The sequence below is a fragment of the Zootoca vivipara genome, chromosome 6, assembly GCF_963506605.1.
Source record: "Zootoca vivipara chromosome 6, rZooViv1.1, whole genome shotgun sequence".
In the NCBI taxonomy this organism is placed as follows: domain Eukaryota; kingdom Metazoa; phylum Chordata; class Lepidosauria; order Squamata; family Lacertidae; genus Zootoca; species Zootoca vivipara.
This window is the reverse complement of record NC_083281.1, coordinates 17,412,461-17,438,448: the sequence shown is the minus strand read 5'-3', so window position 1 is coordinate 17,438,448 and position 25,988 is coordinate 17,412,461. Positions and strand designations below refer to the sequence as shown.

The 25,988-nt window shown below is 43.5% G+C and overlaps 1 protein-coding gene across 1 annotated transcript; it reads right to left on the bottom strand.

The window, feature by feature from the left end:
* Nucleotides 1-539: 539 nt before the first annotated feature.
* On the bottom strand, nt 540-25,981 carry NAPA (NSF attachment protein alpha). The gene is made up of 11 exons (XM_035117631.2): nt 25,736-25,981; nt 12,852-12,934; nt 11,939-12,055; nt 8,863-8,909; nt 8,037-8,114; nt 7,617-7,672; nt 6,941-7,025; nt 5,418-5,522; nt 4,192-4,260; nt 3,195-3,245; nt 540-2,296 (listed from the first exon to the last, which is right to left on the bottom strand). The coding sequence occupies exons 1-11, from the start codon at nt 25,837-25,839 to the stop codon at nt 2,195-2,197; spliced, it is 897 nt and encodes a 298-aa protein (XP_034973522.1). The 5' UTR covers nt 25,840-25,981; the 3' UTR covers nt 540-2,194.
* Between the last annotated feature and the right edge of the window lie 7 nt (nt 25,982-25,988).

Below are 25,988 nucleotides of genomic sequence, written 5' to 3'. Positions count from 1 at the left end.
TACGCTTTTGCTTTGGCACAAGAGACAAGACCCACCCTAGGAAACTCTGCCTCTATAAACTGCCACTGACAAAATGAGGTAGGCCAGAACCTAGATGATGAAACCTCCAAATTAAGCTGAGGTTAGGTATATTCTGCCCATGCTGTCGGGGGGGGGTACTTGCAGCATTCAGAATGGGATTTGCTTTTTAAAAACAAGTTCTGATCAAAGATAAACTTTGATGCATCTTGACAAGTCTAATGAATTTTTAGGGACAGTGCAGGGGAAATAGTAGTTAGTAAGGTTCACTGTACTTCATTTAAAAAAACAGAATTATGCAAGATAGCACAACTCTGCTTTTACGGGCACTATGTCTCTCCCTCCCCCATCTTTTAAAAGTGCAGAATACACACCACACTCAAACCTGCAAAGCAGCACCGCTCAAAACACGGTGAGAAGCTGCAGGTCAAGTTCACCCAAACATAGCTGCTCCGGTTCCAAATCCATCACAGGAAAACGTCTGAAGACTGAACACACATATGCACAGCCAGATTCAAGCATGTAATTGTGTTTTTTATAGACAGAATCACAGCCAGTGCTCAGAAATAGAAATCACAACTTAGAAGGGTTGACGGGAAGGTGGCAGAATTAGTCCTGGAACACTGATGGGAACAAACAGCATGGAGAGCCTAGGCCTGAAGACATGCACGTCACTTAAGAGAAGAAGCAGGAACTTTATCTAGAGAGGCTATTGTTAGACAAAGATTACTATAGTTTGGTTTTCCACCCATGCAGATTTTATTACTCGTTGCTGTGTGCAAGTTGTTTTTCTATAATCAAGAGTTACTTGCTGGTGGACATTGTAAAACATGCAGCAGCACTTAATTTCACCCCCCACCCCACCCCTTTGAATAATAAAAAGTTCAACATGAGAATCCCTCATGAAGATATCCACCCTTTTGTCTCAACTACATGATAAAGTTAGGTGTTTTTTGTTTTTTGTTTAAGCCAACACAAGAGGAAATCCAGAGGTGGGGGGGCAGGGGGAAGCTTTAGGACAACAAATACAGAACACAGAATACTTGGCAGAAGAATTGCTCCCTTCAAACTAAGCCTGAAGGAAAACCATGCAAGAGATGGTAGCTATCAAGACAGCCTGCACACACAGAATTACTAGCATTAAATAGGTTTTTGGCTACCTGCAGCATGGCTCAGGATTTGTCTGCCTCTTGCTATGCAGGCAACAGGAGAACAAACACCCTATATCCCCTAGTGACCGGCAAATGGATATGCATTACGACCCCATACTCGTGTAATATTGTATGGGTGACTGGCACCAACTTCTAAGGACAAGGGAAAGAGCAAGGGTAACTCTTTCCTACCTGAATTCAAAATGGTAAACTGGGCTGGAAGAAATGCTTCTTGCAGCCTGGAAAAGAAGAGTCAGCATATACACCATGTAAAGTATCTAGAATTTCTAGTTCTCATATGTCTGGCAGGACTTGAAATGGGGGTATGTGTGCCAGCCTCCACTTAAGACCCAGCTCAGGCAGCTTCATGTCAATCATTAGAATTAGAAAGCAATGCTACCCTTTTTGATGGGACAAGCATTTGATACAAGGAAAGTGGGGAAAGGAGCTGCCATTCAATTGCTGCCTGAGGGAGGGAGGGAGGCTGGAACTGCTCTGGAAGATGTGGTTTGAGGTGTGTAATGGGATGAGGCCACGAGGATGGGGACATCTCCTCTACTGTACAGAAGAGGCTCCTTTCCACCCCAGGGCGAGCTTCCAACACGCTCTCTTCTGGGAGAGAGGAAGGAAGCTGGTGCCATCATCTGAACCCACTAGAGAGACTTTTCAAACGTTAAGCCATACAAATTATTTTAAAGCCGTCAGAAGAAGCTAAAATGCTGGCTCAGAAAGCAACGTGCTCAGATCTGGGGAGGAGCAGCGAGGCAATGGAAATGAGAACTTCATGTTACAGCCTTCATGTCTCTCTCCAGCTGGAGTCAGTCCACGGGCGACACACTCCCTGGTCCTGTTTTCTGCAGTACTAAGAGGCGGCGGCAAGGAGAGAGGTGATGAGAAAGGGAGCAGTAATAAACCATTTGCCATTCAAGTCCAGTTCCTTTGGGCCAAAACCCCTCTCCTCCCCCAGAGCCGATCCACACAGAGTTCTGCAGATGAGCGGCTGAGGGTTGTGGGATAGTAGTGGCTTAGCGTAGGTCCTCCTCTTCGCCCTGTATGGTTTTCTTGATGCGCAGGAGCATGGTGGTGAGCCACTGGTCCAAGCGAGAGATGGAGTCATACTCCTTCACCTGATGGGGGGCAGGAAAGAACAGAGATGCAATAAATTGTGCCTGTATTAACCAATTGCCATGGTCCTGAGGCGGGTTAGTTTTAACCATTTTAAAACTTTTTGGCATTGTATTTTTTGTACGCTGCTTAGAGACAATTGTAGTTAGGCAGCATATACATTGTAAGTTGTTTTTAATTGTTTTTAATATTGTTTTTAATGCTGTAACACGCCCTAGGAAATAATAAAAATAGTTGTTGCTGAAATATAATTAATAAATATATTTAAAATACAATACTAAAATCAGATTAAAACATTAGCCAACCGATGGGGGGGGGTTGTCCTAAAAATATGTATCTCAGGCATCAGCGAAGTCAAAGTAAAGAGGTGTTGTCTTCAGCATATGACAGAAATTATATAATGGAAGGTACCAGGCACACTTCTGGGGGGAGGGAGGACCACAACCTAGGGGCTGCCACAAAGAATGCCCTTTCCAGGGCTTTTACTACCAAAACCTTTGAGGATGGTAGAACCACCAAGAGGGCCTTCAGGGGTGGGGAACCTACAGCCCTCTGGAGGCTGAACTACAACTCCCATCATACCCGGCCATGCTCGCTGGGGCTGATGGAAGTTGTAGTTCTCCCTGACTGAAAGGCCAAGTGTTCCCCATCCTTAGATTCTAGGTTAGTGGACACTAGATGTCACACCTCCCCACCCTCTGACTATACATCAGGGTCTGGTGACTTCTGTTTCAGTGTATCTGAAGAAGTGTGCATGCACACGAAAGCTCATACCAATGACAAACTTAGTTGGTCTCTAAGGTGCTACTGGAAGGAATTTTATTTTATTTTTTGTTTTGACTAGATGTCACAGCAACCCTCTATGTTCACACTAGGCCCTTGAGGAAAACACAGCCTTACCGATTCAGTGTAGCTGTCAATGTTCTGTTCTTCATGGGCATCCAGCAATTTCTGTGAGGGAGACAGAATATTGGTGAACTTATGGATCAGTTCCCAATTACAACAAGATGGCGAATCAGTGTCCCATTGCACCCTAACAACTAACAGAACATGATTTTTTAAAAAGATGCTTTGGGTATGGATTCTTGACTGGCTGAATGTTATTCTGATAACAAGAGTGTATGTAATCATGCAATCTCGAACAGATCCTATTTTAAACGAATGATGGGATGGGACGAAAAAGCATGTTGCAAGATTTGAATGGCTTTGCATCTCCAGTCTTTTCGGTTTGTTTGATCTTCATGCTAAGAAGCTCCTGTGTGCCTCCTCGACATCCCCCCATCCCAACCACCAACCTTTTGTTTGTCCATTCTTGCTGACCACAAACAGAACCTCTCATTTCTTGCTCACTGGCATCTTATCCTTTGTACAAGAACACTGAAGAGCTTCACAAATTCAATCATAAAGTTTAAGTAAGCTGGAGTTCCCAAACTGTGATCCACAGACTGCCAGGGACTGCAAGCTCAAAGAACAGCAGGTGCAGCATAGTGTATATTCATATTTATTTTTTATTATATTTCCATTGCTTCTTTTAGTTCTCATTGTATTTTATTATTAGTAGACATTATTTTATATTATATGGAATTCAAATTGGTATGCCATAAAATACACTATAAGAAATAAAAGAGGCAATGAAAATACAATTTAAAATCATTTAGCATCTAGCACAATTGCTAGAACAGGGTGAAAAATCATTAAGTGGTCTGGCAATTTTCTCGGCAATTTTTCTGGAGGGCGGGTTATGGGTACCACTGAGCTAATCCACGGTTTCCTTTTGTAGTTCAAGACTCACAAAACTTATTTTAACCACCAAATGGATGAATTCTGACAGTGACCAGGACAGTAGCTCCTACAGATGTCTACATCAGCCTTTGAAGGCTAGATAAAAACTACTCACTTTAACCAGTTTGCACTCTCTGGAGTCCGAGAAAGCTGGGAACATTTCTTCATATTTCTGTACAGCCAACTGATTTTTTAAAAAGACAAGAAGATGAGAAATGCAAGCAGTTAGCTGTTGGTCATTCAAAGGCCTGTTAGTAGAGCTACTAAAATTTTAGAGCACTTGTTACAGGTAGGTAGTCGTGTTGGTCTGATGTGGTCAAAATAAAAATTCCTTCCAGTAGCACCTTAAAGACCAACTAAGATTGTCATAGGTATGAGCTTTCGTGCGCATGCACACTGTGCATGCACATCTGAAGAAGTGTGCATGCACACGAAAGCTCATACCTATGACAAACTTAGTTGCTCTCTAAGGTGCTACTGGAATTTTTTTAATTTTTTGTTTCAAATTTTAGAGACTAACACACTACAGAAGCCCCAGCTCCTTCCTCCAACATGCTGCAAAGCCCCCCATGACAGCGCTATTACTCAAAGCCATTATCAACCCAGATCCTTGCGCCTATATGGCTTCAGTGACACATAAGTTAAACACTGGTATTGCAAGCTGTCAACGTGCACACCAGCCTTACAAACTACTCCCTCTCCTCTAAGAACAAGCTAAAAGAAATCCTGTTTGTAGACTTTTGACTCAGGTTTGTGGTGGAAGAAAGCTAGAGAGCTAGACTTGCCCCCGTGCGCCACTGCCCATGTTCTGCCTTTGCCCATTCTGAACACATCCAGAGGAAACCAGACACATTAAACAAAGCAAGGGTTCCCAAACTGTGGTTCTTAGACCACCAGTAAACTACCGGCTCTACCAAGGTAGCCCATGGCATGTCTGAATTTATGGTTGCAAACAGGAGCCAGCACATCCATTGCATTAAAAATATTGATTTAGAATTGCACTTTTATTGCTTCTTTTATTTCTTATATTGCATGTCATTGCATTACAATTCAAATTATATTGAACTCAAATAGCAATACAATAAAATATATGTAAGAAATAAAAGCAGCAGTAAAAATGTGAGTAAAAATCTCACAGCATCTAGCACAGCACATTATGATTGCTATAATAGTCAGAAAATTAATTAAGTGGCCCCACCAAGACCCTCATAAATTTTCAAGTGGTCTGGGGGGGGCAAGTTTGGAAACAGCCCAGACAGTCACTTAGGATGCTGGATCTTGTCAACACCAGACTCAAAGCTTAGGAATCTCTCTAGGAAGACAAAAAACAGTTGCCCAGACCTTGGCATTGAGCATGTCAATGCAGAAGTGGCAGAGCGCTGCCTTGAAGAAGTACTCCTTGGCGCTGTACTTCAGCAGAGGGCTGTCCATGGCGCTGGTGCCCACCTGGAGATGCCAAAGAAGAGCAATTCAAGCAAAGCTGCAATTTTAACTTGGGGCCCCTGGAGACTCTGGCATTTGGTTCCCTGGACAGCAACAAGAGAGCAGGTCTTTTCTGTGGTGGCTCCCCATCTGTGGAATGCTCTCCCCAGAGAAGCTTGCCTGGTGCCACCACTACATGCCTTTAGGCGCCAGACAAAAGCATTCCTCTTTACCCAGGCCTATGGCTATTAACTAATCTATGGCCTATGAAAGTATGGGTGAGTGGAACTGTTATTATGATGGCTATTTCACTATTAGGCTGTCTGTCATTATGTTTTTAAGTATGTTTTATCATTGATGTTCTGTACTGTGTTTTTAATGTTGTACACCACCCTGGGATCTTGTGATAAAGGGTGGTATATAAATGAACAGGGGCAGGTTTCAAAAAGGGAGCCTTTCCTTCATGTTCTTTTTTTTAATGGAAGCATGCTATAAATTAGTGGCTGGATTCTTTTTTCTCACTTGAGGAATTTTGAAGATGCCACAGAATTTGCGTGAGAATTGCAGGTTTTCTTCAAGGAAAATTGCTTCATCTTATAGCTATGAAGTGGGGATGTCCAAGTACAGAAAGAGGTGCAGGTGGGAGAAGAGGCAGGCTAAGAAAATAGCCCTGATTCCATTGGACAACCACTGTTAGCAATCTCCGTGCAAATGATCAACAGCGAAGTGTTCAAATAGTCTACACCTGGCTACACAAGATGCTAACTGTGCTGAACATGATCTCCAGGAGACGTTGCTTGTCTGATTGGCTTGAAAAATTGTTCTGGAAGTTGCAAACTTTTTGTGGGGGCTGCAGGAGGGAACAATAGTATGTACAGAACAAGCAGTGATAAGTCTTTCAGCCAAGGTTAAGTCTCAGGAGAAGGTGGTATTTTATAGTTGTAAAGAATCATTTCAGCTTAAAAAATGCTATTCACTAGAACCACTATTTATTTTTCCTAGTTCCTGGTTTTCCTCCAGGTATCAGTATCCTGGGAGGTTTAGCTTTCATTTATGAGAAAAACCAAGCTTCTAGCCCTAATGCCACAACATGCTTGGAAGGGTGAGAGATATCCCTGTAACCTCAATAATCAAGAGTTGAGTAAGCTTTCTAAAGTTTGGAAGGCTTCAGTACCTGCACATCTTACACATACCTGCCCTACAGTTAGCAAAACAATGTTTATTCAGTTGACGGTATGCAGAAAGTATGGACACATCAATATTCAACTTTCCTCATGTCAGAATTTGTATTGTCTAGATGTGTTATTTTAACTAAAACATGTGGTACACCGTCCTGGCAATGGTTTCATTTTCATATGTTGTACATCTTTTATCTTAAGAATTTGATTTAAGCAAAGATCTGCGCTTGGGGGGAGGGGGGAGAAGACGAGTCATAAACATACCTGCTCATAGATCTCAATAGCTTTCTGGTACTGCTCCAGCTGAGCTGCATAGGTAGCCACTTTCAGCAAACACTTGTTCGCTGAGCTGCAAGAAGATAAAAAAAAAGGAGCTACAGGCACCTGGACAGGAGTAGCAACCCACCCATCTATCTGCCCTCCAGGCTGTATGACCCCAGGAAGGACCAGATGAGAACAACCAGACCAAATCACAAAGGTCTCCAAGGTCAAGGGTGGTGGTGTTTTTTAAAATAAAAAGGCTATTTCCGCAGGGGAGAAATCAAACCCTGGCCCTTTACCAAGCTCCTCTTGCTTGGCAAGGTATACATTCAAGGACAACACATTTCTTGACTACTGTGTTGACCTCTTAGTGCTAACATGATGGAGGGAGGTGGTTTAAGCCTCCACTAGGTGATAGGTTCTGCTTGCAAATGACTCTCCTGCCTTCCGCCCCCTCAATACAAGAAAAAATTGGGGGACATTTACATAGGTTAAGTGGTGGGCATGTTTATTTAGGGAACTTATACGTTGCCCTCCATCAAGAAACATCCTAGGCTGGTTTACATAGAATTAAATGCTAAATTAAAAACCCAAACCTAAAAACAGAAGCTGTTCCAAAGCACCTACCCAACACAACCCCAGGGCAGAGAAGGGTACAAGAATTCCAGAATTCAATTACCTATTAGATTCTTCACCTTTGTAGTAATCTGCAGCTTGCTCATAATGGGCTATGGCCTTGAAAGGAAGAAAATACAAAGAGAAACTGAATAAGAAATTAGACTGGACACATGAATTTGGGTTCAGACCAAAGGTGTAAATAGCCAAATATTCGGCGTCCAGTAGGCAGACAGATACTCCACAGGGAGCTCACAAGCAGGACAGAATGGCAATTATCCATCCCATGTGTTAGGGGAGTTTGTTGAAATCTGGATGTTAGAAGCAGCAAAATCAAGGGACACTCTTCAAAATGTACCACGGTTCCTACGTCTACATTGCTCAGGGAAGGCAATACTAAGGGAACAGAACAAGGCATGCCAGAGCAAGATGTACCTCTCTAGCAATTTGTTAGGGCAAGGGGAAGTCCCCCTTCTCATCATACCTTTTCAATGTCCACCAGCTCAGTCTCGTAGATCTCTGCTATCGTTATGTGGTGCTTGGCTGCAATGGTGAAACGGCCCTACAGGACAAAAAGACAGGTGAAAAATGAACTGCCATTTCAGGACACCTGGGTACTTGCACGCATCCCAATTTCAGGTGGTGAATAGTCCTCAACCATGTTAAAAATTGGCAATTCTTTTGAGACACCAGACTTCCTGCATTCTTGTGCTACATTTGCAAAACACACATTCATAGCCTTTAGGTACATGTTGGGTATATCAAAACACAATCCCCACCTCACAAGTGTACAATTGTGAGGGATAGGCAGGTGTCATACACACATACTTTGTGAAGGTTTATACACTAATTAACTTCTTTTAAGGATGTCTGTGCTAGAGATTATGCTTGCCGGCTTCAATGCATTTCTTGGTTTTGTTTGGCAGAGCAATCTGCTTTGTACTCTAAGTACTGTCCATTCTAGGTTATTTTATCAGTTGAAGGACATGCCTCCACCTCTTAGAACAATCCTACAAAAGACGTGCTGCAAATCCCCTGACAAACAGCACAAGCATCTGGTTCAGCCAGCCAATGCTAGCTCAAGATACCTTTCAACACAAATCAGCATCCAAGATGCTAATGTTTACTTGCACCGTGGGAGGGCAATTCCCATACACAGAGAAAGTTTGCTGGACATCATGCCCCACACTTTGCAGTTTTAATATTGCCTCTTTAAATCAGGCATACAAATATACATACACAAAACATTCCATTTTTTTAAAACAAACTTATTTTTGAATTGCACAATACGTATATCAAAACAGGCTTACCATGTCTGTGTAGATCTCAATAGATCTGAGGAGACAGTTAATGGCCTCTGCAAAAACAGAGAAAGAGGTAGCAATTTTAAACATAGCAAACTAAGGAAATAAAACCATCTGGCAATGCTGCTCCTCTATCCTCCATGAAAGGGACAATGCTGTGAGTATATTTATAGCACACTTCCCACCCTGGGGATCAACAGCCACTCAAGGAAAGCTGCTGAAGCCCATAGATTTTATGGGAATTGAAAGACAGTAGCAAGCTGATTTGGAGAATTGATGGGTGTTTATAATCACTGCTTGGGGTTCTGTTCTGCATTCTTCCTTCGGGTAGGAATGGATACAATTAGAATGTCACACCCTACTCAGAAGGAAGATGCTACAATTGGTCATTCTGCAAAACACATGCATAGCCAGTGTCCCAGAATTAACAGGGTGGATTCCAGTGCTGACCTTGTCCCTCCCCCCCCCAAAAAAAAGAATAAATTGTTTACTGCTTTTCCAGAAACATTACAAACCAACAGCAAAACATCAAAGTTATCACAGCTATGCTGCCCTTGTGTAGCCAGCTGAAGAACTTCAGTATCAAATATATTTAAACTAATATGTGTCCTGATCACACACAGAATTGGATACTGTGAACTCCAGCCATTTGCTAAACGGCAGCTTCTAATTTCATTGTTTTAAATTGGCAGTTGTTTCAAGCATAGCAACAAGCCACTCTTGAAAGCTCAGATACAAGAAGGATTTGGATGGAAATTTAAATGGTGAGCACAGGATTACTACAGAATTCCCTCCTGCCCCCTCAACACATTTTATTATGTTTGGTTTAACTTTGTGTTTGTATTTTGGACATTTGTGTATACTACCCTAGCCGCCAGATCTGGATAAAAGCACTATTTTAATGTTTCCAAAATAAAATAAATGGACAGTCCTTTCTACAATCCAGTCTTTGGTGGCTGACAAATGAGAATGAGAAGAAATTAAAAAATCACAATCAGGCATAAATGGGATATTAAAAAGCAGCAAAGAATTTATAGAAATGCAACAAAGTAAGACTTCTGGGAAAAGGAAATGTGTTTATGCAGTGTTAATATTTATTGAGTGTTAAAATGACATCGAAGTAGTTGCCAGGAATGTCTGGGGAGTGTGTGTCAGGGTGCCAACCTTGAAAAAGTATTTTTCAGTCAACTGCCGCACCTTATTGCATGGGGCCACCCATGTAGGCCCTCAGAAGACATTAAGGTCCAAGCAAGAGTGTGTGGAGACAGGCAATCCCTCGGGATGGATTTAAATGGTCAAAACCAGCCCTTGTAAGCAGAATCAGGCTGGTGAAGACAAGAGGTGCAAATCTGCACAAGTTAAGTTGGCAAATTTTGGAAGGGTGGGTGAGGACTACATTGTGTGTACAGAGCTCTCATCTAGACTGCATGTTATACCAGGAGCGCATGCAATGCCTCTCTTTAGCAACTTCTCCCCTGATAAATCAACTGTTCACGGAAAGCAGAAGATCCAAAGCAAGAGGATGTAGGTGCCAAGATGGGATCCCTTTTCATCATATTAACCACCCCACAGACCTGGTGCATCAGCTCAGGCATCCCATGCCCCCAGGCTGCTCCGCCTCCGCCAGGCGCAATGACAAGGACGAGGGTGGCTCTTTAGCTCTGCTACTGCAGCCGATAATCAGAATGCAAATCTCCAAAAGATTAAGCAAATCCCTGGGGAGGATTAAATTTGTTTTCTCCTTAAGTTACTTTATCATCTTTTATCCTGAAATTGCTGCCTGAGTCTAGGCAGCTGCAGAAGAGAGCTCTCCCCTCCTCATTTGTCTGTCTTTTCTGCTAATTGTTGCCAGCAGACATGCACATGAAATCCCAGAAGGGGGGATCCTCTTCCCAAACAGCCCTTTGGCCTCAAGACTACAATGGAGCAAAGGCGTCATATAACCCAGTTACTGTGCAGAGAAAGAAAAAATTAGTGAGAAGAACATGAAAACGCCCCTCCTCATAACTGCTGCTTGATTCTACCTTGGACTTGATTCTACCTTGAAGTCATATACTAATGACAAACACACAGGTGGGTAATTTGAGGAAAAGGCATTCTATGCAAGGCTCACAGGCACCTTTATACCAAAAGGGTTGTGCATATATGCAGGTGAAGGGAGACAAAAGATCTCCTGCAAAGGTGGAACCTGAACATTTAAGGCAGAATGTACTCATGGACTGATATGGCATGTTTAGTATCTGTGAGGCTTGCACAAGCCTGGCCAGGGGGAGGCTTGTCAACTTGAAGCTCTTACGCAATGCTGCAGGCGACCAAGGATTCAAGCTAAAGCAGGACACCTCAGTGTATAATGCAAGGAAGCCAGCTGGCACAGTAGCTTTTGCCCTTCAGCAACCTACGTGACTTGCAGCTTTAGAGAGAATGTACATATTAGCATTTGGCAGTTAAGCACCACAAGTCCAGAAGTCCAATACAATGTCTGTGTTCAGATTATTGTAGCTTGGCTTAATGAAAAGAGACACGTACAAAGAAAGCAATTTTAACTCCTTCATTGAAATGTAGTGACTCTAATTGGCCACAGTTTCCCATTTCATTTGAACTGGTAAACTATGGTTACGAGATTCAGAACAAACCAGGATCTTAAACCAACTCCAAACCTTCACTGAGATTCTCTACAAAGGAGAAGAGGGCTGCATGGGCGGGCAAGAGACTTGTGTGTATCTCATCTTATTAAACTGAGATATTAACACCTGAATGCAGCAGTTGTCTTCCCTTCTTATCAACCAGAGATATGTGCACATAAATATGAATAAGTATATGGCTACACAGACTGTGCAATGCATCCAGTTCCACCCAAGGCTTGGTGTACTCTGCATGATAGTGACCCAAATTCTGCAATTTAAGCACATTTCGCAATCACGCAAACACAGTGCTTTCTGCATAAAATACACAAGTGTGTCGAATATTTCAGGAGGCATGAGTAAGTCTTGTCTCACAGACTACCCTCCCAGCTCCAGCCCAAGGAGCATATCTCACTACAGCTTTGAAGCTGTATAACTTGCCTAATCCACTTTTTTCTTACCTTGAGGATCAGCTTTCTTGAAGGCATTGCCAGCATCCACAAAGCTCATGGCCGCATCATGCTTGTTCTGCAGCTGGAGATGCAACTGAGCAGCCTGGCAAAAAGCATTCCCTGCAGCTAGGTGGAGAGAGAAAGGGCCTGTGAGTATGCAAGGCATGGAATCTGTCCATGCACATAACATCAAAATTCTAAAACCAGAACTGTGAAGCTGCGGAAGAGGTCTCAAGTTAAAAGCAAGAGGAAGATGGCAGAAGGAGTCAAGGCTTACTCCTGCAACCCTTGTGTTGCCTAATGTCCATACAGGTAAAACAAAGAGGACCTGATACATACCTACAGAGCTCTAATTTAATATTACAGCACCCATTCAACCACGACCTTTTCAAACAGTGATGGTCTCGTGTCAATTCCAGGAAAAGAGGCAGAGATAATTTGCCTTTTACCTTACATAGGCAGTCCAACCCATCAGCTCAAGACCAGTGGTCCATACTGACTGACTGGCTGCTGTTGCTCTCTAGTGCTTCAGAGAGAAGTCTTTTCTCAAGTCTTACCTGGAGATGCCAAGGATTGAACCTAGGATGCTTAAAATGCCAAGCATGTCCTTTACCACTGAGCTATGGCCCTCCCTACTAAGAGAATCCATAAATCTTAGTCTAGGATTTCACAAGAAACTGGGCCAAGACAGCAGGCTCTTCTCCCACACTTGCTGGGGGATATTATAGGTATATTGTATTATAGGTCCATATTATTTTGAAGACAATATGTTTCCTGCTTTTTAGCCCAGGGACTAAGCATCTCTATTACAATGGGAGAGGGAGAGGGAGTTCATAAGCAAATAAGCAGTTGGGGTATGCAGTTCTGAGGAATGCAAGGCAACATTAATAAAAAGCAAAGGGTGAGAGATAATGTTACGTACCACTCCAGTTCTTGGCCATTTTAAACATATTGGCTGCTCTTGCATAGATATCACATGCTTCCTCAACCCTGGAGGAGCCACCCCTAGAGAGGAAAGAAAAGATACCACTGAATCAGCTTGCTGCACTGGCACAAACCATCTGCTTGGAAAGGAACATGCTCTCCCTTGAGGGGGGGGTGCCTTACCCACATTAGAATGCTACACAGCTTTAGACTGGGTCTGCACCCACAAATGTAAGGACACAGAACAAGAGATATTGAGAGATGCATAATTCACTTCTCCCTTTTTTATGATTTTTATCATAGAGAAGCGCCGTAAAGCATACCATTCAAAGAAATAAAAACTACTGACTTCCCAATACAACACGGGAATATCAATAACAGACCAGGTAAACACCTTGCGTGCTAAAGAACCTATCTAAACAAGAAGGTCTTCACTGAGCACTTGAATGGCCCAAATACAAGGTTCCTCAGTCTTATGTGCTGTATCATGATGATTAAGGAAAGAAAGAATCCACACCCTTAAAGCCCATTTGAGCCCTACGATTTACACTGCACTTTCTTCTGATCCTAGGAATAGATGCTCCGTGGGGTATATTCCACAAAGGCGTAAGAGGCAAACAAAAATTTCCATACATAAAAATGCCAGCTTTGCCCTAAACCCCCAACATTCTTCAAAACAAGATTCCCTGCCCACCACACCACATTCTTCTATTGAACAGACATATCCATGTCTTCACTGAATGCCAAGGATTTGGTTCTTCTGAAAATTTATTGCAGATGGCAAGTAGCTAAACCTTCCCAGAAGTTTCAGCTTTGGCAAAATGAGTCCTGTGGTAAGAAAGAGAAGCACCATCAGGCCAATAGAAGAGGCCCAGAGTAAAGGGCAAGAGAGCACAGAAGAACAACGTAATATACATCTTAATAGATGTTCCAAATACACAAAACAATTAAAAACTGTCAGACACCTACAAAACAATGTACAGAATCTGGTCTAGGTGATTTTCACACTATAGGGACTGGAAAGATCTACATTGGCAACCAGGACGTTTCCAAGCACAATTCAAAGTGTTGGTGCTGACCTTTAAAGCCCTAAATGGCCTCGGTCCAGTATACCTGAAGGAGCGTATCCACCCCCATCGTTCTGCCCGGACACTGAGGTACAGTACCAAGGGCCTTCTGAAGGTTCCCTTGTTGCGAGGGAACCAGGGAAGTTGCAGGGAACCAGGCAGAGGGCCTTCTCGGTAGATGGGCGCCCTCCCATCAGATGTCAAAGAGAAAAACAGCTACCAGATTTTTAAAAGACATCTGAAGGCAGCACTATTTAGGTATGCTTTTAATGTTTAATCGATTATTTTATTTTATTTTTCTGTTGGAAGCCGCCCAGAGTGGCTGGTTCCCGGAAACCCAGCCAGATGGGCGGTGTATAAATTATTATTATTATTATTATTATTATTATTATTATTATTATTATTATTATTAAAGCAGCCTTTGCTTACAGTCTCCAAGCAAAGGCAAGATGTCAATTATGGTTTAGTTCACTGGGACTGTGAGATAGATTCCTGGTCTCTGAGGCATCTGGCCAATTCACAAGAAACAGTGGAACAGTATAGTCCTCTGGTCATCTCTCCCAGAAGTGGCTCCTAGAAGTCCAGCCATCACCAGAGCTACAGGATCCCACCCAGGAAAACTTGGGTTCAAAAACCAGAAAGCTTATTTGTACTAAGACACTGGCAACAATGAGACTAGATTACTATGATGCACTCTATGTGGGGCTAATCTTCATCCAAAAGCTCCAGCGGCTAGATTTTTGTGTTTGTAAGCTGTTTTAAATTGTTTTTAATGTTGTTGCCAACCCTGGGACTTTAAGAGTGAAGGGCAGGTATCTAATCACAATTGTAACTGGGGTAGATGGCATGTGATACCGCTGCTAAAACATCTGTACTAGCTGCACATATGTTACTTGGTCAGGTTCATGGTTACTGTATTAACATACAGAGCCCTAAACAACTTGGGTCCAGAGTACCTTAAGGACCACCTGCGCCCTTATATTCCAGCTTGAACACCAAGATCATTTGGAAAAACAGTGTTAGTTGTCCCCTCCCCTGTGGTTCAGAAGCCCAACTGGCTCCAATGTGAAGTTGAGCATTTAATGTCACTGGTTGCACGCTGTGTAATACTAATCCAGCAGATGTTCAGCAGGCATCCTTGCAGCTAATTTTCAGGTAACTCTTGAAGGCTTTCATGACAGGAAGCCTATCTTTTTCTACATGGCAGCCATTTTTTATGATTCTGTATTGTTTTTTATGGTATTTTATGTTTTATTGACCCCTTCATGGATCAATGCCTTGTCGTGGCGAAGGGGCTTGAATAACTCAGAGAAGCTATGAGCTATGCCATGCAGGGCCACCCAAGATGGACAGGTCATAGTGGAGAGTTTTGACTAAACGTGATCCACCTGGAGAAGGAACTGGCAAGCCACTCCAGTATCCCTGCCAAGAAAACTCCATGGACAAAGACAACAGGCATATAAAAGTTATGACGCTGGAAGATGAGCCCCTCAGGTCGGAAGGCGTCCAACATGCTACTGAGGAAGAGCGGAGGACAAGTACAAGTAGATTCAGAGCTGATGAAGCGGCTGGGCCAAAGCCGAAAGGACGCTCAGTTGCGGATATGCCTGGAAGCGAAAGGAAAGTCCGATGCTGTAAAGAAAAATATTGCATAGGAACCTGGAATGTAAGAACCATGAATGGAGGTAAGCTGGATGTGGTCAAAAATGAGATGACAAGAATAAATATCGACATCCTGGGCATCAGTGAACTAAAATGGAAGGGAATGGGCGAATTCAGTTCGGGTGACTATCATATCTACTACTGTGGGCAAGAATCCTGTAGTAGAAATGGAGTGGCCCTCATAGTCAACAAAAGAGTGGCAAAAGCTGTAATGGGATGCAATCTCAAAAATGACAGAATGATCTCGATACGAATCCAAGGCAGACCTTTTAACATCACAGTAATCCAAGTTTATGCACCAACTACCGGAGCTGAAGAAAGTGAAATTGACCAATTCTATGAAGACCTACAACACCTTCTAGAAATGACACCAAAGAAGGATGTTCTTCTCATTACAGGGGATTGGAATGCTAAAGTAGGGAATCAAGAGATAAAAGGAACAACTGGCAAGTTTGGCCTTGGAGTTCAAAATGAAGCAGGGCAAAGGCTAATAGAGTTCTGTCAAGAGAACAAGCTGGTCATCACAAACACTCTCTTCCAACAACACAAGAGACGACTCTACACATGGATATCACCAAATGGGCAGCATCGAAATCAGATTGATTATATTCTCTGCAGCCAAAGATGGAGAAGCTCTATACAATCAGCAAAAACAAGACCTGGAGCTGACTGTAACTCAGATCATCAGCTTCTTATAGCAAAATTCCAGCTTAAACTGAAGAAAGTAAGAAAAACCACTGGGCCAGTAAGATACAATCTGAATCAAATCCCTTATGAATACACAGTGGAAGTGAGGAACAGGTTTAAGGATTTAGATTTGGTGGACAGAGTGCCTGAAGAACTATGGATGGAGGCTCGTAACATTATACAGGAGGCAGCAACGAAAACCATCCCAAGGAAAAGGAAATGCAAGAAAGCAAAATGGCTGTCCAACGAGGCCTTACAAATAGCGGAGGAGAGGAGGCAAGCAAAATGCAAGGGAGATAGGGAAAGATACAGGAAACTGAATGCAGATTTCCAAAAAACAGCAAGGAGAGACAAGAGGGTCTTCTTAAATGAGCAATGCAAAGAAATAGAGGAAAACAATAGAATGGGGAAAACCAGAGATCTGTTCAAGAAAATTGGAGATATGAAAGGAACATTTCGTACAAAGATTACCATAATCAAGGACAAAAGTGGTAAGGACCTAACAGAAGCAGAAGACATCAAGAAGAGGTGGCAAGAATACACAGAGGAATTATACCAGAAAGACATGGAGGTTTCGTACACCCCAGGTAGTGTGGTTGCTGACCTTGAGCCAGACATCTTGGAGAGTGAAGTCAAATGGGCCTTAGAAAGCACTGCTAATAACAAGGCCAGTGGAAGTGATGATATTCCAGCTGAACTATTTAAAATTTTAAAAGATGATGCTGTTAAGGTGCTACACCCAATATGCCAGCAAGTTTGGAAAACTCAGCATTGGCCAAAGGATTGGAGAAGATCAGTCTACATCCCAATTCCAAAGAAGGGCAGTGCCAAAGAATGCTCCAACTACCGCACAATTGCGCTCATTTCACACGCTAGCAAGGTTATGCTTAAAATTCTACAAGGCAGGCTTAGGCAGCATGTGGACCGAGAACTCCCAGAAGTGCAAGCTGGATTTCGAAAGGGCAGAGGAACCAGAGACCAAATAGCAAACATGCGCTGGATTATGGAGAAAGTTAGAGAGTTCCAGAAAAACGTCTACTTCTGCTTCATTGACTATGCAAAAGCCTTTGACTGTGTCGACCACAGCAAACTATGGCAAGTTCTTAAAGAAATGGGAGTGCCTGATCACCTCATCTGTCTCCTGAGAAATCTCTACGTGGGACAAGAAGCTACAGTTAGAACTGGATATGGAACAACTGATTGGTTCAAAATTGGGAAAGGAGTACGACAAGGTTGTATATTGTCTCCCTGCTTATTTAACTTATATGCAGAATTCATCATGCGAAAGGCTGGACTAGATGAATCCCAAAACGGAATTAAGATTGCCGGAAGAAATATCAACAACCTCAGATATGCAGATGACACAACCTTGATGGCAGAAAGCGAGGAGGAATTAAAGAACCTTTTAATGAGGGTGAAAGAGGAGAGCGCAAAATATGGTCTGAAGCTCAACATCAAAAAAACCAAGATCATGGCCACTGGTCCCATCACCTCCTGGCAAATAGAAGGGGAAGAAATGGAGGCAGTGAGAGATTTTACCTTCTTGGGCTCCTTGATCACTGCAGATGGTGACAGCAGTCACGAAATTAAAAGACGCCTGCTTCTTGGGAGAAAAGCAATGACAAACCTAGACAGCATCTTAAAAAGCAGAGACATCACCTTGCCGACAAAGGTCCGTATAGTTAAAGCTATGGTTTTCCCAGTAGTGATGTATGGAAGTGAGAGCTGGACCATCAAGAAGGCTGATCGCCGAAGAATTGATGCTTTTGAATTATGGTGCTGGAGGAGACTCTTGAGAGTCCCATGGACTGCAAGAAGATCAAACCTATCCATTCTTAAGGAAATCAGCCCTGAGTGCTCCCTGGAAGGACAGATCGTGAAGCTGAGGCTCCAATACTTTGGCCACCTCATGAGAAGAGAAGAATCCTTGGAAAAGACCCTGATGTTGGGAAAGATTGAGGGCACTAGGAGAAGGGGACGTCAGAGGACAAGATGGTTGGACAGTGTTCTCGAAGCTACGAACATGAGTTTGACCAAACTGCGGGAGGCAGTGCAAGACAGGAGTGCCTGGCGTGCTATGGTCCATGGGGTCACGAAGAGTCGGACACGACTAAACGACTAAACAACAACATGTTTTATTGAACTTGCATTATTTTGTTGTACACCTCCTTGATATTTTATACAAGGTTTCATAAGTAAAAGTATTTTGGATTCCTAGTGCCAAGCTCATTTCCTCAGTCTTGTGCAGCATAGTATTTTATTAAGTGCCTAACAATTTAATTTCCTAGATTAGGGGTCTCAATTCTAGCCAGGTATTATTTGCAGTCAATGTCATTCCTCTCTCTCCAAAGACTTGTGGATCATCCAAACAGGATCTTCCCAGCATAAAGTGAGATGAGACACTTCTGTTTGCCCTTTCCAAAGCTCAGTACAAACTCCACTACAAAGAAAATCGACCCCTTATGTTCTTTCAGGTTCTCTTTTAACTCTTTAACTTTAAGGGAGGGATTTGTGTGTCAGGTACTGGAGGGGGGACAATCATCACTGGCAACCCAGTTTATAAAAATTCATCCTAAATGTGCACTCTCTTTGACACACACAAAATATACAAAGAGAGAACACTACAGTATTGAAAAGAATTTTTAAAAAGCATCACCAGTGAACACTTTAATCCACAGAATGCCCTGGCTGAAATCTCCTCTGCTCAAAAGCATTTAATGAGGTATGTATTCTTAAATCCTTTAAAAGCCAACACAAACATTTTCATGTATTTGAGCTCATTCTCAGCCTCTGGGGAAAAGCACACCCATAACTCGAGATCCATATACAACAGGGCTCCTTACACTTCACAAACCTCAAGCAGTAAGGTTTGTCAAGACATTGACTAATATCTCTTTCCTCTTGCTGAGCATTGCAATCCCCAGAACTTGAAAGACATATAAATGGCTTCTATGACACTTGCAGATTGACCAAGGCATGTTCTTTCAGAAGCGAAGCCCTTCTGAGTTCAATGAAGTTTAATTCTTGTCGCTGAGCCCTAATCTGACCTAGGAATCTATTCCATAACAGGGAGACTACTGGTATTGATCCCCCAACACAAGCACACAAATACTCCCAAGTTTTTACCTCTGAATGTTAAATATTCATCAATAAGCTTGGCACCTTTGTGGCTTGCAAAGGAAGAATTCCAGGTGCAGAAACAAATTGCCTTTTCATTTTAGCACCCTGTTTTGTCATCTCCCCTCCACCTTCCTACTTCATTTCACCAGCCTTCCTAGAAGTGACTGTTTTCCTCCCACGGAAAATCACCAGTCCCTGATACACCAGGCTCTTTTTTTTCATAGTCTGTGAGAATTCATTATCTACTTCAGCTCCTTGCATCTCAAGGCCCAGATGTGTATTATGTGCAAGAGGAAGCTGCCCTTGAGTCACCAGCTCTGTCATGTGCCCTCCATTCCCTTGCCTGCCCCCAACTAGGCAGCGGTGGCGATGGCTGCTTCAATAACAGATATTGCCAGCAGCGAAAAAACAGATGCACAGCCGGAAGAACTGCAAGCGCAGACCAGTTCTCCTCCTTCTTAGCCCACAGGTTATAATGCAACAGCCACCAGCTACGTCAGCCTCCATCAAAGCATTATTTTCAAGAGGGAAGGAGCAAAAACATTTCCCACAAACACCATTATTTTTACCACAAATAACTGAAGGGCAACTAACCCTTCCATTACACACATCCATATCAAAGCAAAATGCAATCTTATTTGCCAGCTAGAAAATACAGAAGGTTCTACCCCAGACATTTAAGTAAACTTCCAATTTCTAAGAAAAAGCTGAATCTCTTGCTGCTGTGCTTTTCCACTTCAAATAATCATTTAATTCATCCCAAACTACATATTATGCAATAAGAAAGCAGAAGGGTCCTCTTGAATTTGACAGTTAAAGAAAACAGATCCTTTTCTCTGAGGGAAGGCATATTCTATCAGGGACATGATACAGTCTGTTTTAAAGTAATGCTGGTTTTGGTATGTTTTTTAAGTATTACCAAATGTTACTGACCTTTTAATCTTAATTGGAATGCTGTTTTAATAACGTTTTAGTTAACTGCAATATATCAGTATTTTAAATAAATAAAACAAAGCAAGGATTTACTTCACAAAATTCAGAACTGTAAGGCTTAGCAAAGTTTTTTTTTTAAGGCAAATACAAGATTCCTCAAGGTAGGTCTGTGCATCAGAAGCCAGCCTGTTTGACTCCTACTGCCTTATCATTTATGGGCCTCACCATTCCTGAGGGTTCATTCTGCCCCAGGACATCCAATCCCTCTTGTGAAATTCTGCTGTCCTTCAGCTTTTTGGAGCATTCAAGTTTGGGGAGAGGAGGAGGTTATTAGCAGTTTCTACCATTTCACTCCAATAAATATGGGGCTGCAGAGAGTGACGGACACATAAAAAAGGGCAGATTTTGTATCCTGTTGTGCCCCTAACTGCTAGCCTGCTGCCACGTATAGCTTATCCAAGATCTCCCTTTACTACCATTCCCCCTTTTTCTCAAGGCTTGACACTGTTATTAAAATTGTAGGTGTGTGACTAATGGGTACACCTAACCCAGACAATGCTACTAGTCTGTGGGTGGTGGAAGACATCCATCATGTCACACACTTCAGTCTCCCCACTCAGCCTGGAACCAAGTCCCAGCTCCTAAAGCCTTTTACCCTTTTACCCTTTCAAACAGCACAGTCTCCGAAATGCTACTAGCAAAATAGATGTAGACTGGTCTTACTGCGGGCTCATTCAGAAGAGTCTCCATTTTGTTAAATAAGCACTGGTGTGTGCAAGAATATAACCTCAGCTACTTAGCAGCACTAGCACACATTCAGAAAAAGCACAGATAGAATCAGGGTGATTAGTCTCAGGGAAACTAGCAAAGCTTCCCAGGATGACAAAAGCTCTGACAGACTTGCCAGTCACTATTCATTACCTGTACAGATCCTTAATCCCTGGCACAACACTGTATTAGTCTTGCACAACCCCTCCTCTTAAGCATAAGGCAGCTTGCTGTCTTTGAGAAATATACTTGCACCTTAACCACTCGTCTGTCTTGCAGCCTGGAAAACTACAACAGTAACAGAAACTAAGCCAAATCACAGGGGCTCAGGAGCTTCAATAAACTCATCTGCCTCCTGCCAAGGTAGCAGCTCTCACCAGCAGTGTTATCCCAAAACCCAGTTATCTCACCTGGGCTCAATAAAAGAAGCTGTGAAGGGGGAAATTTTGGAGAAATAAAAAAGGCTTGGGATTGTTATTCCATATTCAAACTCACAGCAGTGGGGAGTGGGGGAAGCAGAAGAAAAGAAAAAGTATTAGGACCTTTATTTTTATGGTGCAGCAGCATTTAGGCTACATTGCATCACACATTAGACCAGCGTTTCTCAACTGCTGTTCCGCGGCACACTAGTGTGCCGCGAGACGCTGGCTGGTGTGCCGCGACATGCGGCGACGAGAAGGGCGATTTGCATTGTCACGTGCCTGGCGGCCGCCAATACACAACACTAACCCGCCGGAAAGCAATATTTCTCCTCCTCTTTCCCAAAGCTCAGTGCAAACGAGCCTGGCGGCCGCCAATATACATCACTGACCCGCCGGTAAGCAATATTTGGCAAGTGTTTCTTACAGTCATAATTATAATATAGGGCGGCACAGTTAAATTTTTTAACCTTTTTAATGGTGGTGTGCCTCGTGATTTTTTTCACGGAACAAGTGTGCCGTGGCCCAAAAAAGGTTGAGAAACACTGCATTAGACAACGGTTTAGGCAGTATCTTCTAAGTTTCTATGCCAGTGGTTCCCAACAGGTGGTCCGGGGACCCCCAGGGGTCCGCGAGCTATGCCAGAGGGGTCCGCAAGATTCTATTAGAATAAAAAATATATTAAATATATTTCGTATGATAACAGATTTTTTGTTTTGGCCGCTTCCTGCATGAGCAGAGTCTAGCGAAAAACTAGAATTAGATAGAGGCAGTAGTTCTGCTGTATGCTGTTAGGTGGCGCTTTACAAACACTACTGTTTTGCAAAGAGGCAGTGCGCGCATTCTACTAACGCTCACCTCCCCAAGATGCTTTGCGCGCGTCGGCTTCATTTGTGCGCTACTGCGCAGGTACCCTGTCTTTTAGGATTAGGAATTAATGGGGGTCCTTGTCACAATAGCGGCTCGATGAGGGGTCCTCGAGAAAATTTTGTTGGGAACCCCTGTTCTATGCAGGTTATGCATACAAGCATCTTCTGTCATCAGTCAGGTCTCTAGTTACCAAAGTACTGGGGGAAAACAACCACTATTCTAATGAAATTAAAAGTGGGAAGTATACAGGATTAATGTCTACCGCACAGAAAGGAAGCAAGGCCCACATGATGAAAATCAGGTGAATGGAGTTGCCTTAATTCATGTGCTTTGTAATGGGTGCTTTGTTTTACATCGTCTATTTTATTGTTCTTATTGTGGTTTGCACTCATCTACTAAGGGAGGGAGGACAGAATATGAATGACTTCAAATATAAAAGTTTACAACTGTTTCAAATTCATAAGCAACACATGTGCAGCACTGACAGGAACCCTGCAAGGCACACACTGGTCTGGATCTTGAAACTATTCTTTATAACTGAGGGGGCTTCGACAGATACAGTCAGTGGAGTTGGTCACAGCCTTAATTCAGAGCACTTTGACTCGCAAGACCGTCACTTTTTGACTACTATTAGAATTTTGCCTGTCTCACCCAACCTGTTCCCAAATAAAGCTGCACCTACAGCCTCTTCCATCACCACAATACCCTTCACTCAAGGAACAAACTATAGAGGATTCCCACAGTTTCAACAGCATTCACATAAGCTCACTGCAATGAGGTTACCCCTCCATAATATTAGAAAATCGCCTCCCAATCAACTCAGCCAATTCCTCTTGCCCCCACTTCACCTAACAGCTCCTTCCTTAAAGCTCCCATGGCATTGCCCTGAAACAGCTACTGGACCTAGTCCACTTGCCTGCAATGCATCTCAACCAATCCTCAACACATTACTCCAATTACCAGGATCTCCTGTCACCAGATTGTCCTACAGTGCTCTGGTCCATGGGGTCACGAAGAGTCGGACACGACTAAACGACTAAACAACAACAAACATTTTCTTCTCTTCACCAACTTTCTGATCTTTCAACTTACACAGATGTCAGCAGTCCTTCCCCTATGCATTACTACCGTAGCACCTTCTCCCAATTTAACTTTCCCTGACCATTTCAACTTGACAGCCATTCAGTTTCTCTCACCCAATCCCTTTTTTTAAATATGCCCCTTCCACCAGCTGAGTTTCTACATTTCCAGCTACCTCTGGGTCATGCTCATTTTAGTCTCCTTTAGCCAATGTTATTTTTCTGTAAATAAAACTATAGACAGTTTCAGAACTCCTCAGATTTTCTGCTGAATGTTGGCTCACCTCTTCCCCTGGATATATAACCCTGAACAATGGCTTGTGAGGAGCCACAGACTTGTGTGGTTTAAGGTCTACCTTCTTGAGTCAGAACTCCAGCAGTTATCTGCTTCCAGACCAGCCACAGAGCTAGATCCACTGCTAACATCCATCCCAACCTACCTTCCAATATAAACTTTCCCAACTCACTATTATCCATCCTTAGTGCCACCCTCCCAGATTCCTATTTGTTTATAGAGACTCCACCATGGAACTCTTATTTCCTTCTCACCTTCTACAAAGGGTGCCCCCCTCATTACCAGTGGGAGCTAGTCCCTTTTGGGCAAATGACAACCTAAGCCAACCAGCTCCCACCTGGCTGCCTTCTTTCTTTGAGTTAGGGGATGACACTGCCTTCCGCTGGCTGCAATTACTGTTGGTTCTTCTTTCTCCTGCCTACCAATCTCAATGCACTAGTATATTATCTCCTGCTCACCCACACTAGCAATTCATCACTCCCACCAAAGAGCTAGGATCGCTCAGTCAGTAGAACATGTGGGTTCGAGCCCCAAGTTGGGGAAATAACAAAAATATTATTATTTATATGCCACCCATCTGACTGGGTTGCCCCAGCCACTTGGGGCAGCTTCCAGCCAAACATAAAAATGCAATAAAACATCAAACATTTAAAAACTCCCTTATATAACGCTGCCTTTAGAAGTCTTCTAAGGGCTAGATGACCCTTGGTGTCCCTCCCAATTTTACGATTCTATCATTTGTCAAGCCTGTCACTCATTCCCCCCCACTGTCTTCACACTTCATTGCCACTTTCCCACAGTAACACAACCATGCATGCACTTCCTGCATTTCCACATGACCCAATGCCCCACAGTCTCATTACTAGAGGTGGCTGGTTTTAGGGAGAGCAAAACACTGCCCCACCAACCCTGCCCAGCTGGTGTTTGCCCACTTTGCAAACTGACCACTTGCAACCAAGTGAAGATGCCCATCTGGAGGTGCATGTCTGGGGATGTTTGGCTCTTTACTGCTTTCGAACAGTAGCAACACATCCTGTATAATTTTATCTGCACAATCAAAATGAGTATGAGGAACCAAAAAGCCATATTGAAAAACATTACTTTCAAGCCACCTTGATGGCAGTTAAGCATTCTGTTTTGGTGACGGTAACCCTAGTTTAAGGAGCCATTTGGTGCCTAGTTTATATGAGTTTTTAACACTGGTCCAAATCAGCCCCTACCCGGCTGCCTTCTTTCTTACAGTACTGTACATGGTGGCGGTTCTGCCTGCCATTGGCTCTGGCTCCACCTTCTGATGGTCCTCCTGCCTTCCACCCTACCAGCCCCAAAGGGCACCAGCCACCAGAGTTTATTACCACAACTCCAATCCCCATAAACACAAGCACGTACACACCAGAGATTTATCAACCCCACCAGAAATCCATTAACCCATCAAGAGAAGTTTTTTTAGTGTGCGATGTTGTACTGTGCTATTGCTACTTTTTGTTGGGGAACCGCCCAGAGTGGCTGGGACCAACCCAGTCAGATAAATAGGGCTGCCATATTCTGAGGACGTTCTGACGGCTCTCACTTTAGATACCCCCCTACTATATGTAAGCTATAGAATAGCTGCAATAGATTGCTGGGGGCTGGAGAAGAGAAAGGGGGAAACAAGTCTTCAGCCACCACTTATGTCATATCCAGAAAGTAAAGACAGAGACATTTTGGGCAGTTAAATTAAAAAAAACCAACCGACCGAGACAGAAATTTTACCCCTGAAAGAAAGAGGACACATGTCATCCCTTATTAATTATTACAATTATTAAGACCCCGCCGCTCGCTCCCTTCCCTCCCCGTCCCCTCCCCCGCAGGGACACCCTTCAGAAATGACACCCCCCAACCGCGCGCGCGCACTTCCCGCATTCCCACATGACCTAACGCCCCGCAGTTTCTCTTTCCCCACACCCTCTCCCTCGCCGCCTCATCCTGCTCGAGGGCCTCACCCGAACAGCCCCGAGAAGAAGCCTTGGGAGCCGCGCACTTTCTTGTCCGCTTCGGCGAGCAGCTGCAGCGCCTCCTTCTCTTTGCCGCTCGTATCCATCGCCATGGCCGCCTGAGAGAGCGAGACGACGACGACAGCGGAGGTTGGAGTGAGGGGGGGTGTCCCTGACTCGCCTTCAGCCGACTTCTCCTCACACTGACGGAGAGACCAGACGCCGCCGGGCAGGAGGAGGAGCTGGCGCGAGAAGAGCGTGC